The sequence below is a fragment of the Leptidea sinapis genome, chromosome 31 (genome assembly GCF_905404315.1).
Source record: "Leptidea sinapis chromosome 31, ilLepSina1.1, whole genome shotgun sequence".
NCBI lineage: Eukaryota > Metazoa > Arthropoda > Insecta > Lepidoptera > Pieridae > Leptidea > Leptidea sinapis.
In genome coordinates, this window is record NC_066295.1 from 8,671,141 (window position 1) to 8,685,926 (window position 14,786).

The 14,786-nt window shown below is 37.2% G+C and overlaps 1 protein-coding gene across 3 annotated transcripts in view; it reads right to left on the reverse strand.

The window, feature by feature from the left end:
* Positions 1–7,481: 7,481 nt before the first annotated feature.
* Positions 7,482–14,786, reverse strand: part of LOC126974071 (hormone-sensitive lipase) — a 41,008-nt gene continuing 33,703 nt past the window's right edge. For all 3 annotated transcript variants that reach the window (XM_050821467.1, XM_050821468.1, XM_050821466.1), the window contains exons 12-16: positions 12,933–13,031; positions 12,261–12,362; positions 11,236–11,380; positions 10,387–10,512; positions 7,482–8,062 (exon numbers count right to left, since the gene is read on the reverse strand). In XM_050821467.1, the coding sequence (XP_050677424.1) occupies positions 7,958–8,062; positions 10,387–10,512; positions 11,236–11,380; positions 12,261–12,362; positions 12,933–13,031 (577 nt within the window). In that variant the 3' untranslated portion in view covers positions 7,482–7,957. The remainder of the gene's footprint in view (positions 8,063–10,386; positions 10,513–11,235; positions 11,381–12,260; positions 12,363–12,932; positions 13,032–14,786) is intronic.

Here is a 14,786-nt window from a genome sequence, read left to right on the forward strand (position 1 = left end):
AAAATGAACCTAACGCGAGAAAGTTTTCCGTCAATGATTTATTATGACGTTCGTTGTGGGCTTACTCAACAACAAAGATATGATAGGCTGCGATTAGCATTTCTTAATGAAGCCCCATCTCGCGCCACTATTTACAATCGGTTTAACGAGTTTAAGCGTGGACGTAGCAATCTCAATGATGATCCGCGTGAGGGACGTCCTTTAACAGCGACTACTGAAGATAACATCAGTGCTGTGCGACGCATGATTGAGGAAGATAAGAGTCAAGTTTAAAAAATTTTACACGAACAGCGTCAGGAACCTTTGTACCAGATGGATTCTCCATAGATTAATCGACGAGCAGAAACTCCTTCGCATTTACTGGCGTCGCCAAATATTGGATAAGTTCAGCGGCGGTGACTCAAATGCTGTATTTGACATCGTCACAGGTGATGAAAGCTGGATATATTGCTAAGAAGTCAAGGAAAAAGATGATTGCCTCATTCTTTGGTCGAAAAGGTCCGACCGTCATGATCAGTCATCAAGATGGAAGGACTGTTACTGCAGACTGGTATGTCAATCGCTGTTCGCCTGTTGTCTTGGAAAAAATGCGACAGCAGCGCACTCGAAGCATGATCCTCCTTCACCACGACAATGCTTCAGCGCACTCCGTAAAACGGACTGATGAATATTTGACTATGGCAGGTGTCGAGATAATGAGTCATCCGCCATACAGTCCTGACCTAGCGCCCTGCGACGTTTATATTTTATTCCCAAGAACTAATGATAAAATTCGAGGTATTCGCTTTACGAGTCTTGAAGATGCGGTGAAAGCGTACTAAAATGCCATAGGTGTTGCCGGGACGATACGACATGGGTACCTTCAAAAAAAGCGCGTACACCTTCCTTAAAGGCCGGCAACGCTCTTATGATTCCTCTGGTGTTGCAAGATGAAGGAAGACGAGAATGTGGGCGGCGGTGATCACTTAAGACCAGGTGACCCGTACGCTCGTTTGTTGATTTTCTCAGTGGTTCCATCGAATGCCACGATGTGTAGAAACGAACGGAGATTACTTCGAAAAACAATATTGGCAACTTTCTACATTAAGCCGTTTTTCATTTTCTAAACAGTTTCAGTGTAACCGAGGTAATTCTTTTAAATTACTGAAAGCCATATGTGCGAAAAAAGTAGAGCTCGTGAGAAGAAGTTACAGAAAACTCAACGGCCACTCTTTTCAATCAGTAGAGTATTTTACAATTGCTGTAATATACAAAAGTAAGGTAAGTCCTTTGAAAGGTCCTCCATCCAATATATGAATCGTGTTCAAAGTTTTAAGCATTTTAAATAGCAAATATTTTATAAAAAGTAATAAAAAACAAATTGTATAAATATAAACTTTCATATATTGGATGCAACATCCTTTAGAGCTTAAATTTATGTTTGTGTTTGTGAACATGATGGTCGTGATTACTGTCATAATTAGTTATCGCATCCAACAAACTACACTACTAAAACAACAATGATTTATTAACTATAGGTATACAGGTCGATTCAACTAATTCATAAAAACATAAAACTAATAAATTTTATGGAATGGCAATACCTCACTTGTTATAATGACCTGATATTAGATTTACCTTGTCTTTTACAAACGGACACTTAACTAATCCTAAAAGGCGCATTTATTCACTCGGATGTACGTTAGGCTGTTAGTCCATCGTCACCGAGTCCAAGATGGCGGCGCTGATTTAGCACTGCATAAAATATTTACTACGGCCCCACACGCCCGGTTGTCATCTCGTAGGTAGTGTAGATATTTTGTAACTTTTATCAGAAAAATTCGACTATCTACTACTTTTGAGATGCCTCTTGATGTTCCCACCTTCCTTAAAGGCCAGCAACGCTCTTGTGATTCCTCTGGTGTTGCAAGAGAGTGTAGGCGGCGGTGACCACTTAACAGCAGGTGACCCGTACGCTCGTTGGTCCTTCTATTCCATAAAAAAAAAGTTAATCTGTCACCACTAAAATAATTCTGAAGAGACCGAAACGAGTGGAAATCTGAAGGTTCAAGGTCAGGGCTATATAGCGGATGGTATCACCTCCTAGCCAAACTCTCTTCAGTTTTGCTGCGTGGCTAAGTATGTGTCACATCCTTTCTATTGATCAATTCCGGCCGATTTCTCAACTTCTTAAGATCCGATGGTAAAAGCTCACAAAGAAAAATGCGCTTCTAATCCCACCATACACACAGCATTACCTTATTGCGAGTTAGCCCGGGTTTTGCATTTGACCACAACACATAAAATTTGAAAACATAATTTTATGAACGATGCGAGACTCGAACCCACGAGCTCTCGCGTTCCGTGCGAGTGCTCCTACTGAGTTGTCTCCCGTTCATAAAAAAATTATTTCATATTTTATTTGTGTATTAATTCCATAAGTGAGGGTTATCACTTAAAAAAAAAAACAAATTGTTCTGACCGCAACCTTTTTCGGACGTTCTTGTACGTGATCCACTACAAGTTATCAATCTCTTCAAAAACGATTCGGTTTTGGTTTCTTAAGCTTCTTTCAGTGAGCTTGTGTGGCACCCAAATATCGAGGATTTTGTTTGCTTTTTTCAAATGAGTAAATAAATTTCTACTGTTTAGCCGTCAATTCCCAGTTCTTCAGCTAGGTATGTTAAAATATGCAATATGCACTAAAAGAACTTCAAAATAAAATATTTTTTCGCAGTCAAAATTTATTCAGTAAAATAAATAGGCATTTTGGTATATAAACGTCAGACTAGACATTTTCGGCAAACGTATAACAATAATTCAACAAATATAAGTATGTAAAAAGGAATGGGTTTAGATGGAGATTCAGAAACCGTGACCACGCTAACTACAAACTTAGCGAGGTTTCGAAATAAATAAATAATGGAACATTCCGAAATATTGTTAAACTATAGTAATAATAACATGTGTTTAAATATTTTATGACTTATATCTTTTAACTGTGTGATACTCGCGTAATTCAAAATACAAAAAAAAATTAAACAAAACACGTCTTGTTGGTCTCGACAACATGAAATCATTAGAAAGGAAATAGTGCCTAGGTACTATGAATATTTTTAAGCAGTTCCAGCTATCCTAATGGTGCATACAGATTGGTGAAATGTATTATGCAATGAAAGAATTCACCGTACATATTGCTGCAATGTATCATGAAAGGCAACACACAAAAATAACTTACTCTAATAATATACTCGAGTAGCCTGTGTGCTACACTAGTAAATCGTACAGCGCCCTGCGAGTCCAGAATAACAACGAATTTAGTGCACTGTTGGAGCTGACACGTTTTTGTAGCGCGTCAGCTGTTTGCACACGCAGAGGTCGATAGCTTAAGTAAAAAAGCGGCTTCTCTACTCCGCCGAATACGAGGCTGCAGTAATAGTTATCTGAAGGCGATAGCCGATAGCGGGGACTATCCGTATGTTTGCCATATAATAAAAATAAGTATATCCCTTCGAAGTTATAATTACTAACACAATTAGATTATAAGTTTACTAACAATGGATCGTAGTTATCTGAAAATAAACTTTTTATTATTTATAACAATTTCTCATAGTTTGGACGTCTTGTCTTGGCGCGCCTAACGATCATTTGTCGGTTTTTCGATCGAACACAAATGGACGCGTCCGAGGCTAAATGGCTTCGTAGTGAATTAACAGTTTGAACGCGCTTTGCGTTCACGATTGCAGCGAACATGCAATGAAAATTACAGTATTGAATTGGTATTAAAACACGAATGTGTATTTAATAGTATCACATGAGTGTTTTAATACGTTATTATCAACAGTTGCATACAAGACTTTGTCTACACCCAGAATTTGAATCCTCTAAAAGATTCAGAAACTGTAAGCTTACTACTAACATTAAAACAGCAAGTCCTAGTAGTAACCTAATATCATCCATTACTGATTATATGAAAATAAACTAAGTATAATTGAAAGAATAATTTATTTTAGTAGTAATTTACATTTTGCATAGAGCAAAAATTAAAATTCACTTGAATATTATGTTCTTTTGCAGCGTTTAAAATACATCGCTCAATAAAACCTAATTTTTTTACGGCGCGCGACGTTGCGCGCGGTAGTGTGGAACGCGCGTAAACGAAAATTTTCTTCTTTTGAAATTCATACAGATGCCACGCATCGAACAATAAGAATGTGGCTGTCTGATAAAACTCTTTGAGCATGAAGGGAATAAAAAAAAAAGGAGTGTTGTTATGAAATTCAGTACAACATTACAACACTCTTTTGGATGATGTAATGGTTATTTCTTTTCTGTTTCAGAATCTTTAATAGAGGATTTAAAAGCACGGGTGTAGATAAGCGATATTACAATATGGAATTGAATAGTATTATAGTTGTATTTTATGGAGTTTATGGGTCAGCCTTGAATTGTTTTACTTACTGGATTGCATCATTTCAAAAATATTTATATGTTTAAACTTTTGTTTAATTAATATGTATCTGAATTGTATTTTAAGTGATTGTCGAGCAATTTTTTGATTTTATGTCAATAAAATATGTATGACTCTGACTTTGAAAGGTAGAATGTTATATTTCATGTTACGTTTCACCAGTCTGTACGCACCTTAAAACAAAAAATAAACACACACATGTAGAATACTGACCGCTTTCAAAAAGCTTTATTTCTATCACAGATTATTATGTAACAGCGTTGATGGATAATTTTTTAAACAAAAAATATTAAAATAGTTTTTGTTCACTACTATAAACTAAACACCATAATATCACTATCTAGTACCTAAATGATGCTACGACGACAATTATAATTTTATAATAGGTATATTTTGCTAATAAAATTAATTAAACGTTAGTAATAATAGGTTTAAAAAAGTCAAAGACCAAAAATTATATATGTAAACATTGTGATTAAGTTTTAATTTGGCCTTATTTAAACAATAATATCTATATTTATAGAATAATTATGCTTTATTTTTATTTGTTACGTGCACCTAAAAATTTAATGGCTTTAAGCCCCGCACATTAACTTGAAACTTGCACGGAATGCGTTTTCGACCCCCGCACTGCTTATTACTCTCGCCATACGAGCAAAGTATCAAGAGCTTACATAATTTATACGTCTAGATACAGCCTCTTGCTGCTAGAAAACCAATGAAAACAGGCCAGGTTTATTACTTTAGTATGCGTGACAAGCCAAGTCTTACACTCGGGATTTGTATGTCACTTTGTGTTACAATAGAGGTTAGTTGTCAACGTCAATTTATCTTTTGACGTTTTGACAGCTGTCACAGTCTTTCTAGACGTGTAAATGGTCTAAAGTCCTCAAGTTAATTTTTGTGGATTCTTACGTCGTTATTTATCGCAGCAAATTGTACTAACAGAAGAAAGATGGAAAGAAGCAGGACGGATTTAGTGGTTACTTGAGATAATTTTCAGTAGTAATTATTTTTATTAATAATTCTCAAACACTGACAATTTAACAACAATAAATGCATCGCTTTCTAAATCCTACTGAGCTTTGAGTATAATCACAATATAATTTGCCGGTGACTGTAATACGTTCCCCACTTTTGTTGTTTCGCCCTCTCCATCGTGTTAGACGGCTAGTTTTACGCTTATTCAGACAGAATAATCCTTGATTTTAATATTTTCGTAATGAAATACATAAACAGGTATTGCTTTTATTAAATAACAACGATTTTGCATAATTTTAAAGGAATCGGCAATTATTAGTAAAAAAAAATAACTTATACCCGGTTACCTAATCTCTGGACCTAACGTCGATGACGTCACATCGTCGCGTTGTTACGGTGTGCAAAACAAGCATCACCAAATAACATCCTAATATTACTATTAATAAATAAAGTATTTGTTACTTGTCTGTATTATTGATTGATGTAAAGGTGTTGTGTTGTTATGATAATGATTATTATTATTATAATGATAGGGCAAAAAAAACACGAAATATACCTAACGGTAATGAAGCTGCAGACCGTACTGACGCAACAGAACGAGGGCGAGAGGGTGACAGGGGAACTAGGTCCAGAGTATGGAGGGTAGAGGCAAGGCGAATCATCTAAGTATAAGAAACAGTCTCCGTCAAAATGCATTAAATTAGGGTGGCGCCATAGTCGCATCATGGTAAATCTTAAAAGAAGTGCCAAATTTAAAACAATACTATACACACTAGTTACACGTATGTACGTCACTATTTAACTACTTTAGTCGACAATAATATTAAATTTTTTAACTCGGCATACTTCAATTCGTTTACAATTGCTAAATTCACCATACTTCATACCATACCCTGTGCGTACACCAGCGCCATTGTGGAAGCTTTTTGAACTGTTATTTAGTACATAAAAGCTGGATACTTTTTCAACTGTTCTCCCTTAAGAGATGATACTCCATGCCTCTAAACTCCATAGAGATAATGTGTAGTAGTTGTTTTGTAGTGTACTGCTTTATTTTGTAAGCACCATGTTTGACACTTCATTATCAACATCAACAGTTCCTGAAAAAGACTGATATGGAGCCCCAAAACCTTGAGAAGGCTAAGGAAACTGCACATCGTGAGTCCTAGGACTATAGATTACCTACATACGACATAATAATACTAATGGCTGAGGATAATACAGGTCCCGCCTCATCAAATGCACACGCAAGTGACAATCCGGACATCATGCTGACAAGGGACGACCCTTGGACAAACGACTCTGTTGAGAGTGACCACGAAGACGAGTTCATCCCGTCAGAACATGTCGAAGAAGAGACACTCTTCTCGAGGAAGACGGGAGACATGGCGAGCCTGGAGGACATATACACCACAAGCAAGTTGGCGCCTTAGCGATCAGTGTCAAAAACACACCAGCAGGCTTTACAGATGATGTCCGGGAGATAGGGGAGAGGACAACTCAGGTGGTCCTATCATTCCTAAAGGCCAGTTCAGAGAGACGGAGGGTCACCGGGATCCTCGGGACCTCCATTCCTGGGAATTCATTCGAGACTACCCCTGCGGACAAAAGGGGGAATCCTCAGCCCAAAATACCCCCCCCCCCCCTAAGTGCGTACTCACATATGGGAATTACGGACTCACCATAGATCTCGTCGACCGAGTCAAGGTTGACAATCCATACAAAAACCTCACCCAGATCCTCGAGTACAGTCTCAAGCAGACAGGGAAGGGTAAAAGGGTGCTCAACATGTACAAACTCAATCCATAATCCAACAGTCCTCCCAACAACTTAAAAAAAAATATGGGTGACGTCACAGTACACGCGGCATTCATGACGAACGATTAGTTAGTTGCTTTTATACATGTGATGTTATTGTAAATGTGTGCAAAAACATGTACCTAGGTATATATTAATTTTTTTCTTTCAAAACAGTGATTATTTTCACAGTAGCTACTCGCATATTTGAACATGGTCAGTGTGTATACGTACTACGATAAACACACCTAAGCATTTTGTACATTCAAATTATTTTAATATATTTTATAAAAACAAACATTTTACTTGAACCAATTTCAAATCTTACTGAAATACATATATCCATTAATCTCCGACACTTTTAAGATTTTTTTTCAGAGATATAAAATAAACAACAATAACGCCATAATTTAAATACACTTATTCTCTGGAAATGGACATAAAGCCAAAATATACTTGCGTCGAAAAAATAAGTAGGTATAACAGTTAATAAGTAGATTTAGTAATCTTCAAATAACAATCATTAACTAAATATTGCACCTATTATTATCATTATTGTGTAGGTACTATATTGATACTATAAATATTAATGTGTACTTCCTATAGTCTCTTTTTAAATACATTTTTTTAAGTCGATTACCTAAGGCTAAGGACTTGCTCCATACAGCCGAAATATTCGGCACAGGCACACTGTATACAGCCAACAAATTACGAACTAGGGCCGATCGTTCATAAATCAGTTTGTGGTGTTTTATTCTGTTCATTTTCGAGGTTTAGTAGTTGTTTAATTCTTGAAATACATTGTTGTGATGCGTCGTTAGCTTCCTTCGCCATCTGTGGAATTATCAAAATGTACATTACAATATATTTAAACTAGCTGATACCCGTAACTTCGTTCGCGTAAACACATGACTAAGTAAGTTAAAGTAAAAATCGTTGTTTTTTAAAACTTAATATTAAATGAAGATATCGCAATATTTTTTTAGATAAGGGCCAAGTATTCAAATGTTGTGAGCCTTCATGAGTGTAAATTCCGCTAAGATTCAAGACCGTCTTACAGTCTCGTGCCAGAATTTGGCGAGTCAATATCTCCTGAGGATTCCTCGTTTAGAGGCGAAACACATGTCGAATTGATTGAAGACGAAGTTACTCTCAAGAAGGCTCACAACATTTAAATAATTACGGATTTCCGCCAAATAACGCCAACTTCAATAAATTAAGGGGGCAAGTGTTTAACGCATAAAACTTGGAAGACTGAATTGAAATCTATCGGTACCTTTTCCGTGTACACACATCGAAACTTCTATAATTTTATTTTTATAGGGAATAAGTAGTATCCTTTTCGTCCCGGGAAACTCTGATTGCGTGGAATGCCTCAGATCGGCGATTGGCGCTGGCTGTTAATGCTTATTATTTTACGTGTAGTAATAGATAGGTTATAATTAGGATGATTTTAGTGAATCTATCAGAAAGCTATTGAAAGAAGTTATATATAAGAACATGCAAAATAAACCATGTTATAAACAAAATAAGAGTCAGAACTTGGTGGGGGAGTAGTAGGGTGCCATACGGCACTTTCGGTTTTGGTGTATCTAAGAAAAACAAGTGCCCTGGGGCACTGCCGATTTCGGGAGGGTATTGAACTGAGCTACTCTTTGCTGTGCGTTATTCCTTTAAGGTTCCCGAACAGCTAGTGTAAAGTTTGAACTCCTAATACTTCAGTGGGAGCCTATTTTGCACAGGATGCCGGCTTAGCCGATTATCAATGCGGCACTTTTTCTCCCGCCATGCAGTGGTGTGTTAGCACCAGTTTGTGTTTCGGATTGAAGAGGGACGTGGAATTACTGGACTTATATGACTTAACATCGTTTCAATCAAAATCAATCAAATCAAAATTGATTTATTTGTACACAGTCATTTCCAATCACATATGAAACTCTTCAGGTAGATTTAGATAATCTGTGTTAGGAGAGAATCGCTCATTGCAAGTTATACAAAACAAAATTAAAAAGTAAAGAATAATGAAGTTATTGTCACCAGTGACTTGGATTATAAACAAAACCAGTTACCTAGCCGGCCTGGCAACTCGAGCCATCGCACTGTAGATCAGGTTATATTACCATTATGTTAGCCGTAGGTACTCAGCCGGACCACCACATAAACATGGGAGTTGGGACTCATGTACGACAATTATTGTTTTTGAAATATCGTTCTTAATAACTTATAATAATAAGCTAGATAACATTGCGTAGTATTAGAAACGCTTATCTAATTTTATTCAAAATCAAATATTGATGCATGCTACTTTACATATATTAATTACTTTATCAAAGCAAATTATTGAGGCCCCATATTATCATTTAATAATGAAACAAATGCAGGAAACATGAGAAAGCTCATGGTCGCTAAGAGGGCAATGGAAAGGTAATGGAGTGGGCTATGCTCAGAAGGCAATGGAGTGGGCTATGCTCAGAAGGCAATGGAGAGGGCTATGCTCAGAAGGCAATGGAGTGGGCTATGCTCAGAGGGCAATGGAAAGGACTATGCTCTGAAGGCAATGGAGTGGGCTATGCTCAGAAGGCAATGGAGAGGACTATGCTCAGAAGGCAATGGACTGGGCTATGCTCAGAGGGCAATGGAAAGGACTATGCTCAGAAGGCAATGGAGTGGGCTATGCTCAGAAGGCAATAGAGAGGACTATGCTCAGAAGGCAATGGAGTGGGCTATGCTCAGAAGGCAATAGAGAGGGCTATGCTCAGAAGGCAATGGAGTGGGCTATGCTCAGAGGGCAATGGAGAGGGTTTCCCTGCGAGATCGAATCAGAAATGAGGAGATCCGTAGGAGAACCAAAGTTACCGACATAGTCCAAGTGATTACGAAACTGAAGTGGCAGTGGGCAGGGCACATAGTTCGACGGACAGATTGCCGTTGGGCAGTAAAGTCCTCGAATGGCGACCACGTACCGGAAGACGACGTGTTGGTAGGCTACCCACAAGATGGACCGACGCGTCCGTCAAGATCGCCGGATACGTCGGATGAGGGCAGCGCAGGACCGATCATCGTGGAGATGTTTGGGGGAGGCCTTTGTCCAGCAGTGGACGTCTTCCAGCTGATGATGGGAATGAAACAAATAAATTTCAATAATAATTCAAACATACCAGCGATAAGTTGAGGAATCCATGATTCAATCCCTCCAGGACATCGATGTCCACATCGTTGCCGAGTTTCCTCAGCTTCTTGGCGAACATCACACAGTCGTCCAAACACGGGTCCAAGTGAACAGACTGCAAATAAAAAAAAATACTACATTGTTCAACATGAATAACGTTGTATTCACTTTCTTTTTCGATGAAAGCTTCCAGCCAGTTTGGTTTTTTGCGACATCTTTAATAATCATTGTTATATTTTAATCATAATACACAACACCCAACATGTTGTTATACAACTGATTCCCGCCGCCGAATTCTAACTTCGCACGACACGCTACAAATTAAGATATCATCCCCACCATCTGGATGTGTGGCGGTCCTCCACAGTGCTGTTTTCAAGGAACTTTCTTCCTCGTACTACAAAGCTGTGGAATGGGCTTCCTTGTGCGGTGTTTCCGGACCCTTCCTTAAAGGCCGACAAAGCTCCTGTGATTCTTCTGTTGTTGCAAGAGAATGTGGGCGGCGGTGATCACTTAACACCAGATGACCCGTACGCTCGTTTGTCCTCCTTTTTCATAAAAAAAACCTCAATGCTCATGCATCACTCCATCTTGAGGTGAAAACCGCATTTAAATCAGTTCAGTAATTTAATTTAAGCGCCACGTGGAACTTTAATTTATAATATGAACTTATAACTGCAGTTATCATTTAGTTTTTTTATTTCTGCGGTATAGTAACAAATTTTGAGCTTGATTTATTGTTTGACATTTCATGTTATTTTTAAAGTTGGAACACACAATTATTGTATCTGTTGTGTTGCCACTTTCTTCAGATGTAACTAACCAAATCCTAACTAACCAAAAGCCTAACTGGAGGGAAGTTCTTCAGCAGTTCGTCATCGGCCCAGTATGGCGACAGCAAGGGCTCGCGAGGCACCGAGAATATGAAGTCGTCTGAAGGGCTGCGGGCTATAAGGGCATCCAAGTTCGATCCAACTGCCAACCTGAAAAAATAACCATTTAATAGCCATTTAGAGATTACCAGGGAACGTACATGTCATGCCGATGACAGGCGTATGACGCAAAGCTATATACAGGATGGAAAAAAACGAATTATTGGTTTTCATGACTATCTCTTCATTTAATTATGCGTGTTATTTAGAGATAAATTAATTAGATATAACTTATAACTAACGTAGTAGTTTCTGAAATATAAAAAATAAGTATTTAATGGGTTGGAAACAAAATGATTCATTGTGTAATATGACATTAAGTAATATCACTCTCAGTTTCGTCTTCTCCGTAGTAACAAGTTTGAAAAGAGCAACAGAATAACGAACGTCTATTTATCCGTACCTAATAATGGAAAATGGATGGTGAAGATATGGTGTTACTTTAATTTAAATTTTATGGCATAGTGTGCTTTGAATTGCACCGATATTGCGTTTTATATTTCCAACTTGTTGACTACGGAGAAGGCGAAACTGAGAGATAGTACTTAATATCATATCACACAATAAGGCATTTTGTTTCAATCCCATTAAATACTTATTTTTTATATTTTAGAAACTATTATGTTAGACTATCTGTTACTACGTTTTTTGAAACATCGTGTGTGTTTATATTAACACGTCATTATGACGAAACGGGCATGAAATGTACGCTCCCTGGAGATTACTCATTAAGAATCGATTTTGAGTCAAACGCTGCCTAAAAGTGACGCTTTACATTATTTGTCAACTGGGAATCCAAATAACTATAAAACGTGAATTCACGACAAGAGTTTAAAGAGAAAATTATTCTTGACACCAAGCTTTTTACCTTCAAATCTCCTATAAATTATTGGACAAGAATTGTTGAGAAAACAAATGTAATCAAACTTACGCATCCTGCGCGAGTTCTACTCCAGGGATGGAGTTGGAATCTGTGATAGATGCGAAACGCGAAGTCATAGCGTCCATGATCCCCGTAGCAGCTTCACTTATCCTGTCGATTACAACTAGAAATCATTGGTGATACTGATATCTATTAGTACAGAAAGAATCCACAATAAATTGTATATCAAAAATTCACAAATCATCATCTATTAGTGAAAAACTAAGTGGGTTTTTGAAGTGATAACTTCTTATGGGAGGGTACACCGCTTCGTAACGTAACGCGTTACGGAGCAAGTCTGTGTGCCTTCCCTTTCTGTGGGGTGGTTTTGATTTATAAGACGTTTTTATCTTCTTTTTATGAAAAAAGGGACGAGTCGAGCATGACGCTCAGCTGATGGTAATAGATACGCCCTGGACATTACAATGTAGTGCCGCACAGGAATCTTGAAAAACCCAAAAATTCTGAGCGGCACTGCAATTGCGCTCGTCACCTTGAAACATAAGATCTTGTCTCATTTGCTCAGTAATTTTAATTTCACTAGCTATGGCGCAGGCTTCAGACCGTAACACAGTAATGTTTACACATTACTGCTTCTCGGCAGAAGTAGGCGCCGTTGTGGTACCCATAACCTAGCCGGCATCCTGTGCAAAGGAGCCTGCCACTGGTGTAAAATCTTACCGCCATCCCAATTTCTTTGCGTCCTTCGGGTCAGAGTCTGTCGACAAGGCCGGTTCCGCGACCAGCGTGCTAACCGTCTCGACATCCGAATCCCCTTCCCTGATAAATAAATAATATATTTAAGGATCATTGAACTGCAATTATTAAATTAAGTATTATACAGTAATACTTCATTACTCCCAATAATATTGGGTCCGTTACCCATATATTGTAAGAACTCAATACATTCCTTTCAAGTAACATTTCTCTTCATGGATACCAAATACCATTGATACCACTTCATGATTACCAAAAAATGCTAATTAATCTTGAAATTGATTCCATGGAAATGCGTTGAAAGGCGGCCCAGTTGATTTTTCTTTACAAACTCATAAACAACCTAATAGACTGTCCAGATATTCTTCAAAATATTGGCATTTGTGTACCGTCATTTAACTGTCGAATAGGTACTTATTCTCCAATATTTATTAAATTTTATAGAAATAACTACGGATTAAACTCTCCCATTCAACTCATATGTGTAAGCTATAATAAAATATTTAAATTAGATCATAACATCGATATATTTTCAAATATTAACTTTTATAAAAAACAGGTGTCCTTGTCATTAAAAGGCTTAAATATAGATTAGTAACTATGTAATTAGTATTAGTAGTAAATTCATTATTGTTATTTTTCTAATTTGTTTTTAGCATTAGTTAGTTAGTTTAGTAACGATGTGCATACCTTTAAATTAGATATGTAAATAGTAACACTTATTAATGTTTATCTTATTCGTATATGTAAAATTATGTATCTAGTTGCTAAGCCTTAATAAATAAATAAATACCTCTCGTGAATTGAAAGACAGCTTATAGATGAGACATTTACAAATACTACTCCGCCTGAGTTGAGTTTAACAGGAGTTACAATGTAGAGGATATGCTTTAAATATTTATTTTTTTATGGAAAAGGAGGACAAACTAGTGTACGAGTCACTTGGTGTTAAGTGATCACCGCCGCCCACACTCTTTTTTTTATATATTTATAAAAAAAAAATTACATTGCGGTTAAAAAAAAATAAAAACCACTGAGGTTTGTACAATTGCTAAATTAGGTCTAACCAACAGAGTTAAATTAATAAAAGAAAAATAGTTCACAATCGTTAGAAACTTAGCTATAGATTATAATTTTACAAATAAAATTAAAAGTACTTGATACAATTAATAATTAAGCACGATAAGTTGATCGATGGTCAGTCAAGTCTTAAAAAGTATTTTTTAAATTCTGTTTTAAATTTGTCTCAGTCAACGAGTCGATCAAGTCACGTGGCAGTTTATTAATCAGTCTAGGTACTATGTAAGCTGTTGTTCTTTCACGTAACGCATTGGATGCCCGAGGCATGTGCAGCCGGCTTAGACAAACAGCGCGTGTATACATCAGCGCGTATGCATGTCTTGCAACATCAGAAGAATCACAGGAGCGTTGCCGGCCTATAAGGAAGGTGTACACGCTTTTTTTGAAGGTACCCATGTCGTATCGTCCAGGAAACACCGCATAAGGAAGCTCATTCTACAGGTTTGTAGTACGTGGAAGAAAGTTACTTGGAAACAGATTTTAATTGATATCTTTTTTTTGAATAAATTTTTGAAGTTTTTAAGCAATTTTGACTTTTTTTTTTGAAAAAAGCTAAAAAACCTGATAACCATATAGTGACATACATGGCTAACTAATCTAACAAGTCTGTCGTTGCGGAGTAATTTAGGGCCACTGACTGCGGCTAATATACTGGCAGTGAGAAGCCTTCTCCTGACAGTCCATATAGGCTTGCACACCTCTCACTTCCTCTAGAGTATTTTTCAGGTCGACATAAGA